Source organism: Lacerta agilis, chromosome 9 (assembly GCF_009819535.1).
Source record: "Lacerta agilis isolate rLacAgi1 chromosome 9, rLacAgi1.pri, whole genome shotgun sequence".
Classification (NCBI taxonomy): domain Eukaryota; kingdom Metazoa; phylum Chordata; class Lepidosauria; order Squamata; family Lacertidae; genus Lacerta; species Lacerta agilis.
Genome location: NC_046320.1, coordinates 37,909,894 through 37,935,979, shown reverse-complemented (window position 1 = coordinate 37,935,979; position 26,086 = coordinate 37,909,894). Strand labels below are relative to the sequence as shown.

The following is a 26,086-nucleotide window of genomic DNA, read 5'->3' as shown; positions in this document are numbered from 1 at the left end:
ACTACTTCAAAACTAGCCTATTTTTCTTATGAATTTTGTCAGATCTTACAATGTTGCCTTCAGTACTTTCAGCACAATCATTATGTCTATAAGGCATAATTTTGGGGGTAAATTTCAAGCTTTGTAATTTTATTTTTAGGATTTCATGGATACATTGGTTGCCAAAATACAGTTTAGTCTTCAGAGCAATAGGACATGTGAGCCAAGGGTGTCATTCAAAAACATCTGTAACAGGCACTCACTCCTATTTTTCTTTCTTGAGCAGAAGAAGCTAGGTGCTCTGTGTTTACTTACACATGTGTAGCATTGTCATTGCAACATTTTAATATTTTAGTCTGAACTTGTGCAATACAAACTTATTAAAGGGAAAATTGCCAACTCTTCTGGCAATTGCATAGCATTATGCAAACAGTCAGTCAGCATGAGTGAGACCCTTCAACTAATAATAATAATAATAATAATAATAATAATAATAATAATACTCCATGCCTCTTTCCCTGACTTGGGCTGGCAGCAGCTGCGGCATACAGATCAGCCCAAGTCCAAGTTGCTTGAACCACACCTCCCTCCCCCAGCCCCAACATTTCCTTTAAAATGTAAAAATCTGCACAGGTGGACATGTTATCCCCCCCCCCCAAAGGACATGTCTGGGTTCCCCCAGACATATGGCAACTCTACTTCAAGCATCTGCCTTCATTTAAACAGCCTTTTCATTTCAACTAGCCATCTTGGTATGATTGGGTAGAAGGTTGTTAATGTGATGCTGAATTTTGGTATTGTAGACAGTTGTAACTGTGAAGAATCTTACTACTGTGGCCTTTGTTCAACTAACAGTTGTGCTGTATTTTGGAACTTGCATGAAAGAAAAGCTTTCAAGTCCTTCCCCCTCTCAAAAAAACCCCCAAAAACCAACTAGCAGCAAATCAGTAATCAGAGAGAAGTTTAAAAATAATAATACTGATCTTCTAATTTCCTCTTTTTATGTGCTGTGCCTATAAGTTCAGAGGGCATCAAACTGTTCAAGAAATATACTAATGATCTACCATGTAAAGACAAAGTTATAAATGAAGTATAAAAAAGATGAAAGAAACTTTAAAAATGTATGCTGAACTAAAGAGACAAAGTATTTAATTGAAAAGTATAAAGTAAGTATAGGTGATGTTTTAATGCTCATATGGAAAATAGCGAAGGGGCAATAAATTGCAATTAGGACAAAAATGAGGGTAAATCTTAGCACTTTTTTGTATAATGGAATAATAAAAATGCCAGATATGCTGGGAACACTTAACTATACAACTGGTTATTAATTAAACAGAAGATGAAATAACAGAGTGCAAGAAATGAGTTTGAATTAAAATCATTCTTTATCCCCGTAACACTGCTGGAATACCAGGAATTTCTCCCCCACGCCAACAACTGCAAATCCCCTTCCTTTTCTGAATAAGTAAAATGCATTTTGGTCTGAAGCAGAAATTTCTTATTTGTTTTCTTGCTATTGGCATCCAAACTGATCTATTGGTATTTTCCTAACACTCCCTCTTCCTGTCTTGTAGGCTTGAATAGTTAATATGTCACCTCAGCAGCCCACATACTTCAGATTCTTTCTTCTTGGCTTCACTTTTAGTTGGCTGGCCTTTGCCTCAGTTTCTAAAGTTTCCATGGCTAGCACCTTAAGCCTCAGTTTCTCTTCCTATGGCCTCAGATGCCTAGTGAGCTGTCTCTGTTAAAGCTACAAAGCTTGTAGTGTTGTTTCTGCAATGTGAAGCTTACGACTCTCTTGGATTCCCATTTAAACGGAAAAGTTCCTCAGGGTTCATGGAGAACAGCTTTCAGTTTAGTTTCAAGCAATGAAACTACCTGCAAACGAGGTGCCCTTTCAGAAGGCATCACACCTCAAGGAAATCAGCTCCATCTACCAACTCCATCTGGTACGCAGGCTGAGACTCTACCTGCCCGCAGACTGTCTCACCAGAGTGGAGCATGCTCTGGTTATCTCTCACTTGGACTACTGCAAAGTGCTCTACGTGGGGCTACCTTTGAAGGTGACCTGGAAACTACAGCTAATCCAGAATGCGGAAGCTAGACTGGTGACTGGGAGCGGCCACCAAGACCACATAACCCCGGTTCTGAAAGACCTACATTGGCTTCCAGTATGTTTCTGAGCACAATTCAAAGTGTTGGTGCTGACCTTTAAAGCTCTAAATGGCCTCAGCCCAGTATACCTGAAGGAGCGTCTTCACCCCTATCGTTCTGCCCAGACACTGAGGTCCAGCACCAAAGGCCTTCTGTCAGTTCCCTCAATGCGAGAAGTGAATTTACAGGGAACCAGGGAAAGGGCCTTCTTGGTAGTGGCGCCCGCCCTGTGGAACACCCTCACATCAGATGTCAAAGAAATAAACAACTATCTGACTTTTAGAAGACATTTGAAGGCAGGCCTGTTTAGGGAAGTTTTTAATGTTTGATCTTTTATTGTGTTTTTAATATCCTGTTTGAAGCTGCCCAGAGTGGCTGGGGAAACCCAGCCAGATGGGCAGGGTATAAATAACAAATTATTATTATTATTATTATTATTATTATTATTATTATTATTATTATTATTATTATTAGTGGGATTTCTAATGGAAGTGATACTACGTGTTAGGGACAGACACCAGCCACAAGATGCAATTGGGACTCTGATTTGGTGCTTCAGGAAATAACTGACTCAGAAAAGTGACACAGGCTATCCAATTCGGCTTCTGAAGCCAAATCCTGATCAGAAAATAAGAACAGTTAGAACAGAGGGGGAAATCATTAAAAAGGATTAAGCATTGATAGAATTAAAATTTTACATGCACACACATATATTGTTACACGCTACCCCAATTTCCAAGCAGTGCAAAATTCCAGGGGTTCCAGGCACATAATCAGGTTCATGTTTCCTCAGAATGAGACAGCAAGACTATGGTGCCTTTATGATATATGGTTGTATATGTGTGTAAATAAACCATGGAGGGAATCACAGCAGGTGGGTCTTGCTTCTCCCAAAGCAGCAGCCTTGGATTCCAGCATGAATCAATCATGGTTCTATCTCCCAGCCTGCAGCCTTGCTTCTACCTTCTAGCTCTCATAACTCAACTCTTCTCTTTGTCTTTCTAAGGGGAGTTTTCTGGCACAGAGCCACTTCCTTTGTTATCTTAATGGCCCATATTTAGAGGGCCATTACCTCAACATAAATATTCTATTAAAAATTATAGACAAATAGGTCCAGGATTTTTGTGCTGAGAACTTAAAAAAATTAATTTTTGCAAAAAAGAATCTGCCTAACTTTATTATTTTTTGGAAGAATTTGATGAAATTATCAGGCATGGTGGATTGAGGAGATGATTTCTTCTTAGATAGATAGTTGCAGTATTTCCCTGCAATGGCTATCCTTACAATTTTGGGTAGTTAAAATGGATTTTAACAATCTTCCCTATTGTTTTATTGACTATTTGCATGAAAATAACATACATTGCAAAGGTACCCCTAGGTAAGAAGCATGCTAAATTACAGGTAAATAAGTTCACTTTTTGTGCTAGGCATCTTTAAATATGATTTCTTTTTTTGAAAAAGGATTTGCTTTCTTCCCTGCGGTTCTGTGGGCAATGGTTTTGTTATAAAAACAACAAGCATCCCTGGGAAAAGTAACCTGCAAAATTTCAGAAGAATGGTGCAAAGGCGTGTGTTTTGCTCACTTTCTGTGACTTTAGGTGTGAATTAAGTGGAAAGCTAATTTGAGAGGACTTGATGTGGGAACAGGTGGCAATGTGGCTGAAGGAGCTGAATATTCAGCATTTTCTGAGCAAGCACTACTAGCAGAACTAGAAAAGAGCACAGAACAAACATTAACAAGGGAATACATCACTTCAACATCCCTAGGAGAGATTGGATTGGAAAGCCTTCATAAAATAATTCCCTTCAAATTAGAAGCTAGACTTGTCAGTCACTAAAGGGCTCTCCCTCCTACTTTCCCTTACCCTGGTGTTTCTTTTATAGGGCAGGAGAGAAATGTTTGTTTCGGCAGACACATTCTCTACAGCCGTTTAAAACAGTCAGATCTCTGCAGCACCCCAAATCAGTCCAGTACAGCTTAGACAAACTGTGTCTGAAGCCTCCTGCTGTGGTTCACGATTCATCCAAATCTGATTCCTGCTTCTGCTGTGTATGCTTTTGAATGGAAAATGAAGCAGTGGCGGACCTTGGGGCCTCACATGTCAGCGGTGCTCTGTGCGATGCCCAAATTCACTGCTCCTATGGCTCTTGTGCTCTACTCTCAGTGCTGGCCTTTGCCTCAGTTGCGCTCCCCTAAATCTGCCTCTGAATGAACTGTTTAGATGCAGCATGTGAATAACTAAATATTTCTATACATTATCCTAAAAGGACACATTGGCCGCTACAGAGTCATCTATAATGATAGGGCCTTGCAGATTCCAGCCGACAAGGTAAAATAAGAGGGCAGACCCCTTTTTCATCCTTACGAGATGCCATGGAAATGACTTTGGTGAAGGCTACTATATGCACTCCCACACATATGCACACAAAGAGTTTTAGAGTTCTTTACCACTGCACGTTTTCCACTGTATATTTCCAGCACTTACATAAAAGTCATTCCATAGCCCTGCTTCCATATCAAAGAGATAAATATCTAAGGGTTCTACCCGACCTTCTGCAGTGGGAGTTGGGAATTGCTTCAAACTAGGCAGAGGAATTCCTGTGTCAGATTTCAGGCGATTTCATGCTCCCACCCCTGCTGCCTGCACAATCTGCAATGATTGGTAGGCCCTTACTACCCTCTGGAAAGGCTTTTTGGGGCAGAGGGAGCTGCAGGCAGATGAGGGAAAGGAAGAGAGACATTGCATAGGTTTGTCTTCTGCTCCTGCACTGCTGGTTACAACTGCTACAGTTTAACTGAGATTCACATGAGAAATAATACACTGCTGTTACATTCCTGTGAGAATGTGGCCTGGTTAATGTATCAAGGAAAGAAATTATTTTACCAATGTTTTCAAAGCTTGAAATGGTGATAATTTCAAAAACAATGTCAGTGAGCTCTTGCAAAGATAGCCATTGTACTTGATTGTCTGTGTTTGTATAGACCTATTTAATAATTTTTTTAAAAAAAATCTCATGCAAACTCAAGTCTTACCTCCACCCAGGGCAAAGTTAGTCCAATAGGATTAAACTCAGCAAGTAATTTAATAAAACTATACAAGAAAAATGACTTAACCATAAGGACAATGCAGCACTAATGCGTTTCATAACTAGTGTCTTACCAACTGGAAAAGGGTCAGTGAACATGTCACTTCGGTTCTCCTTCCAGGCCACCAGGTACTTGATGTTGGCGTAATCTGCAGCTTCTGTATGCCTGTTATATTTCAGCATCATGTTATGAGCTTTCCCAATGCCACAATATACCTTTGCCTCGTTCACTAGAGCCCAGTCCGAAAGAGTATTTGCTGTATCAAATGCCTGATCAAAATACTCGCAGGCCTTGGGGTAGTTACCCTAATAAAAGAAAAGACAGGTACATTCCAGTTTTCAAATACTTCAGCATTTCTAATTTTCCCCACTTGCAGCCTTTAAGAGGTTGCATACTGAACCAACAAAGTGGGTAATTGTCATAGATACCCTTGGATTTACAGCTTTACATTATTGACTCCATTTTGTACCATTTAAAATGGAAAGAACATTAAATAGCAGACCAATATTGGAAGTACTGTAACTAAAAGGATAATTATATCCCTGTAATGACCTTCCTCATCTGATGAAAAAGGGGGAGGGAAAATGCTATTGACTCTACTCTTTACCTTTTGCAAAAGCAGGAGTCCTATTCTCCCAATGCAAGCAAGGAACATGAAGGAGGCACTTAAATTTTTGGTTTGGATCATCATTGCTAAACCCTGAATTACTGCCACTGTCACTTTCCCCCATAATCTTACTCTCTACTGTCACTTTCCCCCATAATCTTACTCTCTCCCCCATAATCTTACTCTCTACAACCTTTAAGATCAGATGGGAAGGCTCCCTTAAACATACTCAATATATAGCAAATATGTACCAAGTCAGAATAATTAGAATATGGTTACCAGCTCCAAGTCATTGACATGCAATAGATTATAAGCCAAAACAAACAAACAAATAAAATGCCTGCAAATAAAAGTGTGCCATAAAGGTATACTTGAAATCTAGAAAGGCAATAATAATGAAGCAGTTCTCTTCTTCTGTACCACAGGCAGAATGGGCATGCTAAATGGATAAGCACCTCCATGTTAGGTGAAAAATAGTATAAACATTAAATAAGATACTCAGGTCCTTATTCAACCCTGAAATTCAACCCCACACAATTTGTTTAGAAAATAGCCTGAAGATATATGATACAGTATATATGCCGTTAGGTGTTGCTGAATTCACTTTATCAAGCATTTATCTGGGGTGTTGTGATGACAGTGCTAGACAAGGACTGGCGAGATCATGATTCACATCACTACACAGCTAAAAAGGTTACTAGGTGACCTTAGGCCACTCATACACTCTCTGCTTAGCTTACCTCACAGGGTGTGGGGTGAAATAAATATGTGTACTGCCCTGAGTTCCTTGGAGGAAGATTGAAACCAAAAGGAAGAGTGGAACAAATACAACTATTTTTGTGATAGCCTTCCACTTTTATTCTAAATTTATAAAAAGTAACATTAATATAGCACATGTCTATGCCACCCTTCAACCAAATAGTTCTCAAACACAGTTAATGTAGAGCAAAATACAAACAACAAAAGCTATTCCCAATAATTGGGCAATCCTCTAAAATGATGTGGGGTGTGCAGCTGGGGACTGCAGCAAGACTGGCAGAAACTAGGGACGATCCTATACATCCAGTCATTAATCTGTAACACATTCATAAAAGTTACTTTCTGCATATAGTGAAACATTAAAACACATGTGTGGAACTAATTCATAGTTATTACTAAATAGATATTCCAGGGACTATGGACTGTCTAGGCTTCTCCATGTTACTTGTTCATGTGAGAAACACATGCATAATGAAAAAAGTTAGTTGATAGGAATTAATGTTCTAACTCTCCTGTTTTTCTTTTTTTAAATTGTGCATGTCCAATTGGGCAGTTGGCCAGGGCTTTTTTTCAGCCAGAACTCACCGGAACTGAGTTCCAACACCTCTTTGGTGTGTTCCAGTACCTCTCTGTAGTGTACCGGCAGCTGTATAGCAGCATGGTGCCCAGAGCTGTGTGCCAGAGGCTTCAGGCTTCATGCCGCTCATGGCTTTATGTCTGTAGCGCGTCCGAGTTGATGTAATGCGGCTGCAGCAATGCTGGCTTGGGGCGATCAGGCAGAGAAGCGTTCCCCCCAAAAAACTGGTTCCCCCCCCAAGAATGCTCCACATCTTTGGCTCCCCCTAAAAACAAAAGCTCAACAACTTTGGGTTGTCCATCAAAAAAAGGTGGGAGTTAGACACCAAGGGGGTGGAAATAAAAGGCAGAACCTATAAATTAGGACTTTTTGCAGACGACCTAATGGTCACGACAACAGATCCCTTAAACACAGCATCCTCCCTAATCAGAGAACTCAACACATTTGCAATGGTGTCGGGCCTACAAGTAAATTTTGCAAAATCGGAAGCCATGTGCTTCAACACCACCCCTCAAACCCAAAGAGAACTTGCTAACACCACCAAGATAAAACTGTCACACCAAGTTCAGATATCTAGGGGTACAAATAACCAAAAACCTCAACAAATTATACCTCTACAACTACAAACCCCTATGGCAACAAATAAACAAAGACTTAAAGAGATGGAACAACATGAATTCCACCCTCTCAGACAAAATAGCCATGACCAAAATGATCACCCTTCCAAATCTGACCTACCTGTTCCAAACCCTCCCAATCTGGATTCCCCCAATCCAACTCCGTAAATGGCAGAGAAAACTACTCTCTTTTATTTTCTTACACAAAAAACCAAGAATAAGCACCAAATACCTGCACCTCCCCACCTCAGAAGGAGGATGGGGAATCCCCCACATAGAAGCATATTACAATGCCAACCAAATACGTCATATAATCCCATATATACTAGAACAGGGGTGGCCAACTTCCAAGAGATTGTGATCTACTCACAGAGTTAAAAACTGGCAGTGATCTACCCCCTTTTTTTGGGGGGGGGTTCATGTAAAAGTTGTTGAGTTTCTTTGGGGAAGAGGAAAGCGACATTGAGCTTTTCTTTTTAGGAAGGAAAGCCCTATTTTTGGTGGTTCAGGTCATTTTAGGGAGGGCAAAAATATTGAGCTTTTTTTAGGGGAGCCAAAGTTTTTTTAGCTTCTTTGGGGGCAGCCACTGATCTACCAGTGATCTACTGGTAGATAACGATCTACCTGTTGGACATGCCTGTACTAGAAGACGAAACAAGTCAATGGATACACCTAGAAAGGGACACAATCGAAAATATCTGCACCACAGCATACCCACTCCTCCCAAACAAACTAAGAAAAATCCCCACAACACTTAACAGATACACACAAACCATGTTCAAAGCATGGAAAACAGAAACAGGCAAATTATCCCCAACCCCATCCCCACTAATTCCCCTGGCCTACCACCCATTATTCCACCATGCAGCACAAAACCTCCAAATAAAAACCTGGCAAACCAAAGGCCTGTATCGCCTAACAGACTTTTATAAAAAATAACAAACCTTGGACAACACAGGAAATGCAAGACAAACTAGAAGACACCCAAATGCCCTGGTTAGCACAACATCAATTACATGCCCTCTTAAACAAACCAGCAGTAAAATCAGCAGCAACTAGACCCCTGACAGCCTTCGAAAACCTCATCCTAATGACAAAGGGATACGGCAGAGGAATGGTATCCGCAATATAGAAAATACTACTCAAAAATCCCACAAACCCCCTAGACACAATCAAAAAACAATGGGAGGAGGACATAGGATATGAAATCAACCCCACCCAATGGAGTAGAATGTGGTCTAAACCCCCCTTTAAATCCATATCAATGAAAAGAAAAGAACTTGCCCTGAAACTAACCCACAGGTGGTACCTAACATCAAGAAAATTAGTGCTAATACGCCCAGGAACCTCACCTAACTGCTGGAGAGGGTGCACCTCCATAGGCACTTACCTCCACATGTGGTGGGAGTGCCCCAAAATCCAACGATTCTGGACAACAATCATACGAGAAACAGGTAAGATAACCAAGCAAGTGCTCGAAACCACCCCAGAATTGGTCTCACTAAACATCTTCCAAGACAACAATGCCCACTTACAACACAAAGAACTTATAACCCACTTACTCTCAGCAGCCAGAAACATCATAACCAGACACTGGAGAGACCGGTCAGGAGTAAACATGGACCAATGGTACTAAATAGTATGGGAAACAGCCCTACTAGAAAAACTAACCAGTAAGCTGCAACTGACACGGAGACAAATAGAAGAAGACGCCTTCCTGTAGCCTTCACCCCAGTATGGTTCCCCTTCATCACACACACAGCCGAAAAAGACAATGACAAAAACCTACCGGCAGCATACAAATCAATATGGCTAACCTGACCAAAAACACCCACCCACCCCACTCACACAAGAAACCAAAGACCACCACAGCCAACCACAAATGAACAATCACACCCTACGCCAACCCCGACCTCTCTCACCACCAAAGGAGCACAAGTGAACAACAGAGAACCAGCACAAACGACGCTGACACCAAACCCTACATATATTAAGTAAAGTAGAAACATCCCCACCCCACCCCACCCATCTCCCCATCCCACCCACCTCTCTCCCCCTTTTCTCCCTAATGTCTCAAAAAACAAAACTGATGTGTATAAATGTTACATGGAAAAATACGAGAGACACATTGCATATACCTTTGTAAAACAAGAAAATCCTTAATAAAAAAACCCCAAACATACCAACAAGGCTACTGCTCTGGAAAAAAAAATGGTGGGAGTTCCTGCACCTCTTTTTCTAGAAAAAAGCACTGATGTTGGGGCAGATCTAAAGAATCTGAAATCTCAATGAAGGAGTTGAGTCAAATCAAACTTGAATGAAAAGCATTAGAACATGAGCTATTCTCTAAAAAACTCTTTTGAACAGGTATTAAAAAAATAACCTAAAGTGGGATTTCAGCTCCTGATTCAGAAAAAGGGCTTGATTAAACAAGCCAATGAACAGAAAATCTGACATTGTGTAGACTTTGGCACCAATCAAAGTGAATCATGAGCACCTAAGGTTTGCATCTGACACCGCCCAGTATTCCATATTTTACCCTCTTCAAAAGCTGGGAAGCAGTAAGCAGCACAGATGCCTGTCATTTTAAGGCTGTAGTTTACTGTAATAGCCTAGTGCAGAAATCAGCTTTCCTGCTCACTGAAGAATGGAATCACATTGGGGGAGTTTCAGTCACAGCTGAAGCTGCATCAGAATAGAACAATAAGATTAAATGTTTGACTAGCTAGCCACGGTTCAGATGTCCAACCAGTTTCTGAAAGATATGCACTGTTACCATACAACCAGGATAATGCCGTCTTTTGTTGGTATGCAGGCCAATACCTCTATACTATTCAATAAATTGCTAGATTGAAAAGGTTTGGATCTTAACTACCTAAGTCAACAGCAGCTCTTCCAAATGTGTACTGTGCATTTGCAGCTATGTTAGACTGTGCATTAAGTCATCATCTGAAAGTTAAAAATGCTAAAATCACTGGGAGGAATTCAACATCATGCTAAGGCGATCATTTCATCAGTGCAAATATTTTGGCATACCAGATGAAATGACCCTCAACCCCACCCTGAGATTTGTTGTGCAAGTAGAAATCCTTTTGCAGGGCTTCTGCTGACGGGACTCATTTGTTGAATCCCACCCATTTCATTTTAGGGATATCTAAAGCAAGTACTCCCAAGATTTGCTACTGTTGGGATACTGCACAAAAATAGCTAGGAAACATTATTTTCAGCAACGTTTCATTCTTTCATGCATGCATTAAAGTATTTATGACCCACACTTTCATACAAGCACATAAGACATTCCAAGTTATATTAAAGTCATCAAAAGCATCCATAACAAACATTAATAAAAATAAACAAACAAACCATGTCGCAACTGCACATATATACTTATATTTAATAATCAGATCATATGAATCCACTGGTGATTTTATCCTTAATCTATGATAGAACTTCTCAAACTAATACTTACTTTTTGGTTGTAAATATTTCCAAGGAATGTACATGCATCCACTAGACTTGGGCCAAGATTGACTTTGTTGGTAATAGCCATAAACTTTTCCATGTAGTTGATAGCTTCCTCCACTTCTCCCAGACTAAGAAACAAACCAACAAATAAACATTTAATGAGCAAATTCATCAAAGGAGCAAATTCATCATACCGTGACTGATTATAGTTGAAGCTTTGCTGAGCAATCAGTGCACTGAAATTTGTAAGGCAAAATTTTGTAGCTTGAAATTATTAGTGTTATTTGTGGAAGAGTTGTAGGCCACAGCAGCTACATCACAGTTTGAAGGCTGGAGCTCATAAACACCATGGCCTCCTTCAAGATGTAATTGCTGCTCTTTATCTGGGTAAGCCAAGGGTTGCTGGAGTCATACTACCTACCACATTTGCAGTAGATTGCAGGTGTTACCTCTAATTCCCAATTCAATATACACAACCTGAGGTCATTCCCAAACCTAAGCTGAATATTGGCAAATGTACATTGATAAGACATTTGCACATTTTTTAATAAAGCAAGCTATATTAACAACAAAGCATTTCCACACTGCCATTACAACACACAGCCAGATGCTAAAGTTTGTTTGTGGGTGAAACATCACACAGTTCCTCTTTCTGAGTCTGTGTCATAGCTGGTGACCTTAATATTAGCTGTGAACCTGAGTGTCTAATGTGGCAGTGCAGAAAACTAAATGTCATGCCACCAGTGAGCCAAAACCTCCAGTCCTAATATAGAAATGTGTAGAAACTAAAGTTTATAGGTAATGACAAAGGGAATTGTTCTCTTATTGTTTTAAAGAAGAAGTTTCAAGTTAATTTTATGAAGCAAAAGCCTGAGCTTTAAGAAATAAAAATATACCAACATAGTATGATATCTATGTACCAAAATATGAATGGTGGTGTTCTCTAACCTCACATAAAAACAGAAGACAATACCTAAAATAGTAACAATGTCATGATGCCTCCACATGATTAAGTGGATCTAACTAATGTAACAAACTGATAAAGTGCTTAACAGTGAAATCCTACATGTGTCTACTGAGACATAAGTCTAATTGAGTTTAGTCTTAGGACTACAGTCCAAAATTTCCATGAGGTTAAAAATAGTCTAACATTTAACATTTTATCATCCATAGAAAGTGTTTATTTTATTACAATCAGGAGAAGGCGGCAAGCAAACATTCCTGGAATGCAAAATGTATTGCAAACATTTGCCATATGTCAAAAGGTTTCTAAAGTTTAAAATCAGAGTCACATTTTGATGGCTATTTTTCTTTCAAAGGGGAGAGAATCAAACATTTCCACCCAGAAGAACTGAACTGATTTATATAAGTTAAAGGACAAGGTTAAAATGTTAGACAAATATTAATTCCAGTTTTTCTAGTTTTCTATATGCAGTGCACAGGTGCAACTCGAACAGCATATTATATGGTATAATCATTAAATTCATTCAACCAGACCTTAGAGAGTTAAAAACATATATTCTGAGGGAAAGTACTCCTTGGTCCAAAGAATGAGAATGAAACTGTGCAGAATATTTGTGTATCAAGGTGATTCCAGTTTCCAACTGGGAAAACAGGACTGTTAACACCCACATCCCCTGACAACTGTCCAATTATGTATATCACACTTGGCCTACTGTTTGCAGTAGAAGTAATCAATAAAGGATGTGGTTGAGTGAACATAGATTTTGGTTGAACCAATGCATGAAATCTTAATCATTTACTCAGAGTGAAGAAATCAAATAGAGCAGAGATGAAACAGCCACTGAGGGTTTTGTTGATTGTGCCACCACGTTTGTGGGTTAGAAGCTGAAAGTAATAAGTCAAATGGAATCAGTGACAGGAGAAAATGTAAAAAGGTTTTCTTAATGTAATGAATTAATAGAAATGTTTTTGATGTATTTTTGATCTTTTTTGATATAGCATTACATGAACCTATATTCCATTTACAAAAAATAAATACCATTTATCTAAATAAATAAAGAAGAACTAATTTGTTCTATAATCAAAAGGCAATATGTCAACGCAAAGCTTTATTTCTGCAATGAGAATAAAACTCTGCTACAAGATTAAAACAGGATTGAAACAAGTCTGCCAAATGATTATGCAGGGAACAAACTCTAAACAAGCATTACTATCAGATTAACATCTGTTTAGTTGAACTAAACTTTTCTTAATTATTTCATTTCATTATATATCTTATTCATACAGAATGTGCCTCTTGAAGCTTCAACAGACAGAAGTGACTGTTATCTATGTCTTGTTTTCCAGATAGAGCTAAAAATTTCAATTGAATTTCATCATATTAGTAAATAGTGCCTTACACTTTCTCACACATGCCTTCTCTGATACTGGTGCAATCTGATGCTTTAAAAATTACATTTACTCCTTGGTAACAGAAAACATCACACTATGTGATATAAGCTACAAACACTGGAGGTAAAAACAGTTTTTTTAAAAAAATAATAATGAAACATATGTTTAGGCTCTGTTAGAAAATACAATTCATACCTCTGCAATAGATGAATGTTCCCTAGGAAGGTTTCATGTGTTGATTCCTACAGATCATTGAACTTACATTTACATGAGACCTGTGATTTATGTTAGAAGGAGGATAAGGCATTTTGATGAAGAATTAATTATTCCCAAATTACTGAAACAGTTAATAATCTGTTTATTAGATTATTTAATAATCTGAGACCTGATGATTCTAATGAGGACACACTTCACTTCCTGAAGCTTTCAACTCCTTTATCTTCAATACTTCTTCAGTGAATGAACAAACTATTTAAGGGTGGATGTAATCTCCTTTCTTAAGGTAAAGGTAAAGGGAATCTTGACGATCAGGTCCAGTCGTGTCCGACTCTGGGGTTGCGGCGCTCATCTCGCTCTATAGGCCGAGGGAGCCGGCGTTTGTCCTCAGACAGCTTCCGGGTCATGTGGCCAGCATGACAAAGCCGCTTCTGGCGAACCAGAGCAGTGCACGGAAACGCCGTTTACCTTCCCGCTGGAGCGGTCCCTATTTATCTACTTTCACTTTGACATGCTTTCGAACTGCTAGGTGGGCAGGAGCTGGAACCGAGCAATGGGAGCTCACCCCGTGGCAGTGATTCGAACCACTGACCTTCTGATCAGCAAGCCCTAGACTCTGTGGTTTAACCCACAGCGCCACCTGGGTCCTTTCTTAAATCTTCTTTCTTAAAGGTGTTCAAAAAAGATAAAGGTAAAGGGACCCCTGACCACAAACAATGTGGCCATCAAGGAGAAATAAAAGTCACAAACCAAATTATGGCAAGTTGGTATGATCTCAATGAATGCCATCCATTTCCTGTCTGCACACAGTTTTTTCCATTTTTTTACTGGAACCAAGTGCACAGATCTAAGCACTGGTAGTAGGTATAATCCTCCTAGTACTGTGCTGTATCTTCTTCATTTATTTAAATGGGGTTTGAGCGGGGCTCTCCTATAAATAATTTTGAGCTGAATCAAGACTTACAGAATCAGCAGTTGCTAGCAAACACACAATTAAATTAGCAGGGAAGCAGGTGATCATTCAAAGTAATATCTTTTAGCAAAAAAATACCTAGCCCTTCAGTAGTTTAAATGGCTACTTTGAAGACTCATTTTGTTGAGACTATGGTGCTAGGTTGGGCACATATCAACATCAACAGTAAATAACAGGAATTACTAAACTCTGTGCCATGAAAGGACTTTAAGTAAGCAATTAAACCTTAATTAATAATTACAGGATCTTGGGAACTGTACATGCTCACTTCCAAAGGAGTCACTGTATGATTTGCTGCTTTAGACTTGCATTCTTCTAAGTCTCTTTTGGAAAGTTGGCAATACTGCCGCATCTCTGCACTGGATGTGAATTAATAATTCAGTTATTCCCAGTGTAGAGATCCAGGTGAATTGCTACTCATAGGTGGAGGCTTCTCACTGCAACTCTGCAGAAAGCACTCCCAAAATATGAAACACAGGTTGTGTAAACTCTGCTGAAGGTGAGTAATTTCTCTTACACACTTTATAAGTAAATCTGTTCAGGTGCCAAATATGCCTCAGCTATTTAAAGGTATGGAAACACCAGTGTATATTAATCTGAAAACAAGATGACTGTATAGTTTTCTGTTCAAATTTCAAAAAACTACTTGTCATTAAAGAACGTTATTTCTGTTTTCAAGAGCACTAGTTTCAGAGAGCAGTTCAATCCCTGTCCAAAGATCAGACTTTTGCAATTCATCTTGGGCTATGATATCTGCCAGATGGTCCCTTAACAATTTCAATAAAAAGAAAAGGATGCTTACTATAACAACACTATCTGCCTGCCATATACTCATCTTTGGTTTATCACCTGATTTCACAACCTCTAGAAGCAAAAGGATGGACAGGCTATCAGTAGTTTAGTTTTTGGAAAATAGTGAGGGAAGAAATCAGCAGTCTTTGTAAGTAGTCATGTATTTACAGCCATGCGCATACAAATATGTAGCTTGTTCTTCAGCCTCTGAATTCCATTATATTGTAAATCTTATTACATATTTCTTGCTGCTGAGAGTAGTCCTAAATGTAAAATTAGTGGTGGTGGGGAAAGGATTGATCAAAGTACACTTAGCATTGCCATTATTGTTTTTTATGATGGAGCTCCAGTGACAATAAAGGAAATCTTGGAAGCATGTTCAAAAATCTATTTAGGTTTGTTTGCTTAAGTGTGTTGATATGCATCTCAATATCTTCCAAGAAAGGAAAAATAAGGACATTTTGGCCAGCAACACATTAAACAATCTGTTTTTGGAAGAACCTCAACTTTTCTGCATCTCATATTCAGGACATTCATGTTGAAAAATAGCAATATCTATAGTGATTATTGTAATTTTGTACACTGCCCTGAAAACATGCTGAAAAGTAGTACATAATCTTAAAAACAAAAGATTAATAAAATAGCCTGCTCTGAACACTAATTGTTAACAAACCAAGGAGATGCAATACATACACTTAGCTCTTCACAACCAAAAGCATCTCCATGCATTTTAATGGAGGGAGCTGATCTCCCCATGCATTCCTTTGCATCTGTAGTTTGCGTCCTTTTACTGAAACAAATGGGGGCTGCTGTGCATTCATGACCTCTGTAAGCACGTTAGAGAATACGCTCAACTCTGTGCTGGGATGACTGCACAGGATTCACTGACAAAAACATTAGTTTGTATAAATGATTTCCCACTAAGTTCCAGGTGTTTCAATTTCCCCTCATAATCCACACTTTCATGGCACATAATAATAATTTGGGGTGATAGAAATTGAATTGTATTTACAAGAAATTTTACTCATGTGCTAAAAGCTGGAAAAAGTGAGATAGAGATAAATAAATAACAACTTCTAAAGAAGAATTCTGGAAAGGTTACACTGTGGCATGCCTATTGAAGCATGTTATAGTTTTCTGTGGTTTCTGCTTTTTAGCCTGTAAGATGTGACAGGATGTTTGTTTTTCAGCCATGCCTTACCCTTTCTGAAAGGCAAAAATAAACAATACAACTTCCAATCCTGCTTAATACCCTCAAGTAATATTATCATGCACAAAGAAATGCTTTGATACCTGATAAGGTATCTTAAATTGTTGTTGTTCAGTCGTTCAGTCGTGTCCGACTCTTCGTGACCCCATGGACCAGAGCACGCCAGGCACGCCTATCCTTCACTGCCTCTCGCAGTTTGGCCAAACTCATGCTAGTAGCTTCAAGAACACTGTCCAACCATCTCATCCTCTGTCGTCCCCTTCTCCTTGTGCCCTCCATCTTTCCCAACATCAGGGTCTTTTCTAGGGATTCTTCTCTTCTCATGAGGTGGCCAAAGTACTGGAGCCTCAACTTCAGGATCTGTCCTTCTAGTGAGTACTCAGGGCTGATTTCTTTGAGAATGGATAGGTTTGATCTTCTTGCAGTCCATGGGACTCTCAAGAGTCTCCTCCAGCACCATAATTCAAAAGCATCAATTCTACGGCGATCAGCCTTCTTGATGGTCCAGCTCTCACTTCCGTACATTACTACTGGGAAAACCATAGCTTTAACTATACGGACCTTTGTCGGCAAGGTGATGTCTTTGCTTTTTAAGATGCTGTCTAGGTTTGTCATTGCTTTTCTCCCAAGAAGCAGGCGTCTTCTAATTTCGTGACTGCTGTCACCATCTGCAGTGATCATGGAACCCAAGAAAGTAAAATCTCTCACTGCCTCCATTTCTTCCCCTTCTATTTGCCAGGAGGTGATGGGACCAGTGGCCATGATCTTAGTTTTCTTGATGTTGAGCTTCAGACCATATTTTGCGCTCTCTTCTTTCACCCTCATTAAAAGGTTCTTTAATTCTTCCTCACTTTCTGCCATCAAGGTAGTATCATCAGCATATCTGAGGTTGTTGATATTTTTTCCGGCAATCTTAATTCCGGTTGGAGATTCATCCAGTCCAGCCTTTCGCATGATGAACTCTGCATATAAGTTAAATAAGCAGGGAGACAATATACAGCCTTGTCGTACTCCTTTCCCAATTTTGAACCAATCAGTTGTTCCATATCCAGTTCTAACTGTAGCTTCTTGTCCCACATAGAGATTTCTCAGGAGGCAAATGAGGTGATCCGGCACTCCCATTTCTTTAAGAACTTGCCATAGTTTGCTGTGGTCGACACAGTCAAATGCTTTTGCATAATCAATGAAGCAGAAGTAGATGTTTTTCTGGAACTCTCTGGCTTTCTCCATAATCCAGCGCATGTTTGCAATTTGGTCTCTGGTTCCTCTGCCCCTTCGAAATCCAGCTTGCACTTCTGGGAGTTCTCGGTCCACATACTGCTTAAGCCTGCCTTGTAGAATTTTAAGCATAACCTTGCTAGCGTGTGAAATGAGTGCAATTGTGCGGTAGTTGGAACATTCTTTGGCACTGCCCTTCTTTGGGATTGGGATGTAGACTGATCTTCTCCAATCCTCTGGCCACTGCTGAGTTTTCCAAACTTGCTGGCATATTGAGTGCAGCACCTTAACAGCATCCTCTTTTAAAATTTTAAATAGTTCAGCTGGAATATCATCACTTCCACTGGCCTTGTTGTTAGCAAGGCTTTCTAAGGCCCATTTGACTTCACTCTCCAGGATGTCTGGCTCAAGGTCAGCAACCACATTACCTGGGGTGTATGAGACCTCCATATCTTTCTCGTATAATTCCTCTGTGTATTCTTGCCACCTCTTCTTGATGTCTTCTGCTTCTGTTAGGTCCTTTCCACTTTTGTCCTTAATTGTGGTAATCTTTGTACGAAATGTTCCTTTCATATCTCCAATTTTCTTGAATAAATCTCTGGTTTTTCCCATTCTGTTATTTTCCTCTATTTCTTTGCATTGCTCGTTTAGAAAGGCCCTCTTGTCTCTCCTTGCTATTCTTTGGAAATCTGCATTCAATTTCCTGTATCTTTCACGATCTCCTTCGCATTTTGCTTGTCTTCTCTCCCCCGCTATTTGTAAGGCCTCATTGGACAGCCACTTTGCTTTCTTGCATTTCTTTTTCATTGGGATGGTTTTCGTTGCTGTCTCCTGTATAATGTTACGAGCCTCCATCCACAGTTCTTCAGGTACTCTATCCACCAAATCTAAATCCTTGAACCTGTTCTTCACTTCAACTGTATATTCATAAGGAATTTGATTTAGATTGAATCTTACTGGCCCAGTGGTTTTTCCTACTTTCTTCAGTTTAAGCTGGAATTTTGCTATAAGAAGCTGGTGATCTGAGCCACAGTCAGCTCCAGGTCTTGTTTTTGCTGAGTGTATAGAGCTTCTCCATCTTTGGCTGCAGAGAATATAATCAATCTGATTTCGATGTTGCCCATCTGGTGATGTCCATGTGTAGAGTCGTCTCTTGTGTTGTTGGAAAAGAGTGTTTGTGATGACCAGCTTGTTCTCTTGACAGAACTCTATTAGCCTTTGCCCTGCTTCATTTTGATCTCCAAGGCCAAACTTGCCAGTTGTTCCTTTTATCTCTTGACTCCCTACTTTAGCATTCCAATCCCCTATAATGAGAAGAACATCCTTCTTTGGTGTCATTTCTATAAGGTGTTGTAAGTCTTCATAGAATTGGTCAATTTCGGTTTCTTCAGCACTGGTAGTTGGTGCATAAACTTGGATTACTGTGATGTTAAAAGGACTGCCTTGGATTTGTATCGAGATCATTCTATCATTTTTGAAATTGCATCCCAGTACAGCTTTCGCCACTCTTTTGTTGACTATGAGGGCCACTCCATTTCTTTTATGGGATTCCTGCCCACAGTAGTAGATATGATAGTCATCCGAACTGAATTCGCCCATTCCTGTCCATTTTAGTTCACTGATGCCTAGGATGTCAATGTTTATTCTTGCCATCTCATTTTTTACCACATCCAGCTTACCAAGGTTCATGGTTCTTACATTCCAGGTTCCTATGCAATACTTTTCTTTACAGCATTGGACTTTCCTTTCGCTTCCAGGCATATCCGCAACTGAGCGTCCTTTTGGCTTTGGCCCAGCCGCTTCATCAGCTCTGGATCTACTTGTACTTGTCCTCCGCTCTTCCCCAGTAGCAAGTTGGACGCCTTCCGACCTGAGGGGCTCATCTTCCAGCGTCATATCTTTTATATGCCTGTTGTCTTTGTCCATGGAGTTTTCTTGGCAGGGATACTGGAGCGGCTTGCCAGTTCCTTCTCCAGGTGGATCACGTTTGGTCCAAACTCTCTGCTATGACCTGTCCATCTTGACCTGTCCATAGCTTTCCTGAGTAATTCAAGCCCCTTCGCCACGACAAGGCAGTGATCCATGAAGGGGCATCTTAAATTAAGTAACTCCAAATTGAAAAGCCGTATGTGGAAAAGCAGGCCATTGCTTAAAATTTAAGCAGTCAGTAATGGCAAGCAACAGACATCCAACAATTTAGGTTTTCACAGCTGAATGAATTTACAGTGACAGTAAGACAAGGAGGCACTAACCTACCTTACCAGGACCTGAGCTATAGCTTGATATGCTCTCCCTAAACCAGCAAAATCTCCCAGTAGTTTGGATATTTCCAGATAAGTATTTAGCTTCTGTGAGACAAAAAAAGAAGATATAAACACTATTAGCAATTTATGCTTTGAAACCTTTTGTCCACATTGTGGGACAAAAATGGACAGCATTTATGTGAAAGCATTTGCATAAGGGATTTTTGTATAATTGTTTCACATCTCTGTAAACATTACACATACACACAAACTGTCTGATTTAATGAAAATGTATCACTATTCTAGCCTAATAAGAAGCTAAATACATGAATTTCAGTTAACAAAGCAATTTATACAATTTACCAGTTGTGCATACATGCTTGGCAATTATGAGATAACATCCTTAAATTCCATTAGCTGTACCCAGATTTGGCATCAATCATTCAAATGCACAATCTCCTTGTAATAGTTACTATGTATTTGTTTGGTTTATAATAGTCCAAAGGAATCCTTTATAATAGATTGTATAGAATTTATAAGGGTAAACTCGAAAACAAGCTGTTGTATACAAATTTATTGTATGTGCTTCTAATAATCTTTGCACAAAAGTGATTTGTTAATATTCATTTGGAATGTAGTCTATTAATGTGACCTCTTCTGTAAACAAAGGATTACAGCTGCCACAGTGAAACATATGAAGTTAATTTAATTTAAACACTCACATAATCTGTATTGCATAATTTCTTTTCCCATTTTTTCAATGAGTCGCAGGAAAGCATGTATATATAATGAAATCTCATTCTTTCCTCCCTACCTCTTAGTACCTTGACCCAATCTATTACACACATGAGGACACAAGAACTCTCCAAAGACTATCTATGGAAATCCTTTTTGCACATTTTCAAGAAAGGATTAGTGAATGTCATTTACGAGGTTTAATGGGGGGATGGGAAGTGAATAGGAAATCTATGCAAACCATGCTGGATAAATCTATGCAAACCATAAGGCTTTACTAATGTTTAGATGTACCTTAAGTGGAGCGAGCACATGCAGCCCAGTCCAAAAGTGTTGGATAAAGTAGAGGTAAAGATCTAACTTCTGTGACCACAGCATTACATAACTCTAGAAGCAGTTTATTGAACAAATTATCTGTTTTCTTGCAGTCTTTCAGAGTTCATAATGAAATTTCTGCCACTATCGTATTCAACTGCCACAACCTTGCTTCCTTGCTTAAGTGTGGTCATGTTAGAATCCTGTTCCTCTTTTTGGAATATCTATATTATATTATATTCAATAAATATTCATCTTTCCGCAGGGCCTGCAAGACGGAGCTGTTCCACCTAGCCTTTGGGTTGGTTTCAGTTTAACCCTGATGTTTTGTTCTTTTGGGGTGATCGGTGGGCTACTTAAAAATGAGGCTGAAGTTTAGATTTAGTTTTAAATTGTATTTTAATCTGTATTTTAATGAACTGTTTTATGTTTTTGTTGTGATTTTATTGGTGTTAGCCGCCCTGAGCCCGTTTTCGCGGGGAAGGGCGGGGTATAAATAAAATTTTATTTTTATTATTATTATTAAATAGGTAGCAGCATCTTTCTCATTCTTTACATATAGCAGATTTCTTCCCTGTGCCCTATAGTTAGTGTGGATTGGAACTATGGATAATGCAGGGCACCAGAAGGAAAATGGATAATGCTAAAATACAGATACATATAAAACCAATCCTAACATTCTGAAAAGTTACTTGCTTAACACTGTAAAAGGAGAGTGGGTTAGATCAAGAGCCAGTCATATTTAGAGAAGACTCTAATCTAAGTCCTACTGATTTCAGTGAATCATCTCCAAGTATGACCAATGTCTGGATCTAATCTTATGTATTAAAAATGAATTTATTTTATTTCAGAATATAGCTTTTAACCTTAATTGTGTTAGCAAACAATACATATCACAAATACGACTAATTTCAACTCTGGGTAACAAGCATTTCTCTAGGTTTGTACAATGTCTTTAAAATGAACATATATAGTATGTATAATATTTACACATATTATACATGTATAAGATATAACAATATACATTATTATATAATAAACATTATATAATGGTGAAAATGTGGGCACATTCCACATTTGTCTATTCCCCCCTATCCTGGCATAGAGAAGCTATGTTTCACAAGGCTTAATAATGGTATGTTGGATAGAAATACACATTCCAATGCATAGGCATAAACCACTGCCTGTAGCAAAAGCAATTCTAGAGTGGAAATATGTTAGCAGTATCAAGAAGTCACAGCAAATGTTGAAACAGAGCATTCCAGCTGAATGAAATAAAACAAAGTAAAAAAAACCAACCCCGATGTACAGACAGGAGTGGTATAAAATGAGGTCTGAAATAATCTGTTTTAGAAGAAATGTTTGGAATACTCAAAGCCAGCAGTAGGCTTAAATTATATTTATGTTGTCTTAGCATTAAATATGTATTTCCAAAGGTCAGACTTCAAGATGGAGGTCAGCTTCAACCCAACATTCGAGCTGTGGGCATTGTCTTACAGCAAAGAAGGGAAACACTCTTCCTTACCACTATCCATAAATCTGTCTTCATCATCCTTGAACATTCTAGTGTATTTTATAAGAGCCGGTGTACAAATCTGCCAAGCTCAACTACATATTTTTTTCTAATGTACTATTTGTCTTCTGCTTCAAAGTATCTCTTGCTGAAGTCTTCATGACTACTACAATTATTTTGGTTACCCTAAAACATCATTTCCATCTTTCTCATTCAATTGCTTTCATTCCTCAACATAACATTGCAACCCCCTCATCTCTTGCATTTCAAACTTCTTGTTACTAGGTGCTTTATAGACATTACTCCAGGCAACATTTCCCGCCACTGTCAAGTATCTGTAGATATATAAAATATACTACTATGTTTAATACCTAGATATATCCAGTGCTGACATTTCATACAATTGTATATACACCAATGCACAATAATGTATATTTCAGCTTTCAAATATTAGAATATTTGATTTGTTCTTCACATTCATTCTCCCTCCAATTTTCACAGAAGTATGCAATAATACAAGAATAAACTTTTATGTTATGAAGTACACTAATATTAGTTTGATATTAGGAAACTAAAAGCCAGTTCAAGAGTTATTCTTAGAAGCATTCCATAGGAAAACTAGAATTTTTCCAGGAAAATTGAGGATGAAATGAATGAGAGGAAGTAGATTTCGCTGATGGAGGTGAAGTGGTACCAGAAGGCAAAAATTGGGTGCTGAGTTGCATTGCTTCTTTATAGAAAGGGATGGGGAGGTTGTCTGGGGAATAAGGAATGTGTGGGTACTGATTTTGTGGGAGTCTGGGAAATGTTTTAGGGCAAGAATTCTAATAAAGCAATTGGAAGAGTTTGGGACATGGCAAGGGGAATAAAGACACAAGATCTCTCAAAGAAAAAAGAGAAATGATGGGGCTTGAAAGCACAAGGTAGTGGAAGGGGAGAGATAAGAGTCTGGCCAGCTGATGGGCTTGCTGGAGAGGAAGTGGTGTTAATACCTGTCCTTGTTCTGTGATGCTGGGATTTGGTGTGTTGGAAGTAAGAGCACCTCTTCAGCAACAAAAGGAATGGAGGAGGGAATCCACAGGAAAGTTTCTAGGCAGAGGGGTGAGGTTTCCTGGGTTTCTGAAAGATTCCTAGATAATATGGTGAAAAGCATCATCTCTTATGCTTGAGTTAGGCTACAAAATTACCAAAGATGACAGTGAAGGGGTGTAAAAAGCAAAATGATGTCAGCCAGGAAGAGTTTATGTTTAAATACATGTTTGCAAAATTGTTTCTATATTCTGCTGTCCAGGTAAAATGGGGAAAAGAGATTAACATCTTTTGGGCACTTCTGGCAAGAGCCCCTCAGGCTATTGGAACTTCTTGATTAGTAAATGTGAGAGTTGTGGGGAGGAAGGCATAACATTTGGGTGACCCCATCTTGGTTTAACGCTCCTATGAGTCTGATGCTCTTTTGCTTGGTTCTAAATTTACAAATGATGAGGGAGGAATGGCAGAGGTTACTGTGAAAGGAGACAATGAATTTACCACCTCTCTTGCAGCTCACCTTGTTTGGAGCAAGCTTGGCTTTCTGTTATGGAGTCTGCCTTGAAGCTTCTCCAGGTCAAAACTGAAACTTCTTTTTGAGGTGTTGGCTATCATGGCAAAAGCTGGATTTCTTTAGGTGTGCTTCAAAACACTTGCTAGATAATTTTAGTATCAGATCAAGCTGTGGCTAACCAAACATAGAATCAAAAGCTTCCCAACTCCTTCTCCCAGCTATATAGGAGGAGAGAAGGTGGAAAGTTTGCTTTAGCTACTTAGCAGGACACGTGAACATGGATATTGTGTTTCTCATGTTCTTCTGTCATCACGTTTACATCTATTCTTTTTGTCATAACTGGCTATAACTTCCTTCAATAAGTAGCAGAAATGAATAGGCTACATAATATGGCACTTAAAATGAACTACGGGCACTTCTGAACTATATTTTTTGTTTATTTTGTCGCCTTTACTACACTGATTCTCTGATTATTTTTATGTATCAGCATGTACATTAATACCGATAAAATCTAAGCTATTTCAACAACATATATTTATCTTTGTAGTAATTACTTACAAATTTCAGTAACTTTGTACATTAGATTAATACAGATAGCTCGGAATCTACTTAAATTCAAATCCTGAATAACATAGGCTTCATTTCTTTAAACAAAATTAAAGCTTAGCATAATTTTCCCTTAGAAACCGGAACCTAGTATTTTCAGCCAGCAAATGTGGTGAATATTTAAGTATAAATGCTGTGACAGTCTGAAGAGGCTTCGTCTGTTACCCTGCAGAGGTGATATAAGAGGCAAAAGCAATTTATGTATGCTTTCTGTCCTGACAGCTGTGACAATGGCTCAAAATGCTATGCCTGCCAAGAGCTTTTATCAAGTATGTTATAACAACTAGTAATAAGTGTAAATAATAAATGCTAAGATCTTATGGGAAACAGTGGCAATAGTAAACAATTTTTGGTGCTTGCTGATGGGGAATCTGCTGGTCTTGGAATTCCCTGGCTTCCCAGTAGAGTTTTGGCCTGACAATAAACAACAGTTTAATACTTTATCTAATCCCAGCCAGGAGGTGAATTCAGCAGCAAGCTTTTGCAGATGTTCACATCCAATAATCTATCCATAATTGATGAAACAGGGAGGTCAGATGTAATGGTTGCTACTACTCCAGCAACAAATAAATGGTTATTGACAAAACAAGCCAGTGTGGCGCTGAGTACTGAGCAGTGACAAGCCTGAAAACAGTGCAGAGACGGAAGCAGGGATGAGGCTACCATCCTTCACCTTGAGGATTCTTCAATATGATGGGCAGCATAAGGGCCACCAGGACACACACACACCAGCAGATGGAGAGGATTTCTGAAAGGGGGAGATTCTTCAAAGATAGTGAAGAAAACAATTAGCTAGATGCAAGATGCCTGAAGATTTGGGTAAGTAAAAATGCATGCTCTTGTACAGCAGCACTGTGATCCTGATGTCTGAATTGCTTTTATCACACTAATATGCCTGCACTTATATACCTGGCTGTCAGGATGATGTTGCTTTGTTGATACCATGGTGTGTGTTTTAATTGGTGGGAATATAAACATAAGCTTTGGACTATTGAAGCCAATCAGCAATTGAAGGTTTCACAGATATTTGCTGATTTACTTCAATACTCTAAAATTAATGTTGTCATTTCCAGCAGTGAATATCCATAAAATAATAATATACCAGTTTTCCCTAAGACAAGGGG

The 26,086-nt window shown here is 39.0% G+C and overlaps 1 protein-coding gene across 1 annotated transcript in view; it reads right to left on the bottom strand.

Annotated features, from left to right (window-relative positions):
• Positions 1 to 26,086, bottom strand: part of TTC29 (tetratricopeptide repeat domain 29) — a 95,096-nt gene that overhangs the window by 15,680 nt on the left and 53,330 nt on the right. Inside the window, exons 9-11 of the mRNA XM_033160929.1 lie at positions 20,267 to 20,358; positions 11,251 to 11,374; positions 5,295 to 5,526 (exon numbers count right to left, since the gene is read on the bottom strand). Coding sequence (XP_033016820.1) covers positions 5,295 to 5,526; positions 11,251 to 11,374; positions 20,267 to 20,358 — 448 coding nt within the window. The remainder of the gene's footprint in view (positions 1 to 5,294; positions 5,527 to 11,250; positions 11,375 to 20,266; positions 20,359 to 26,086) is intronic.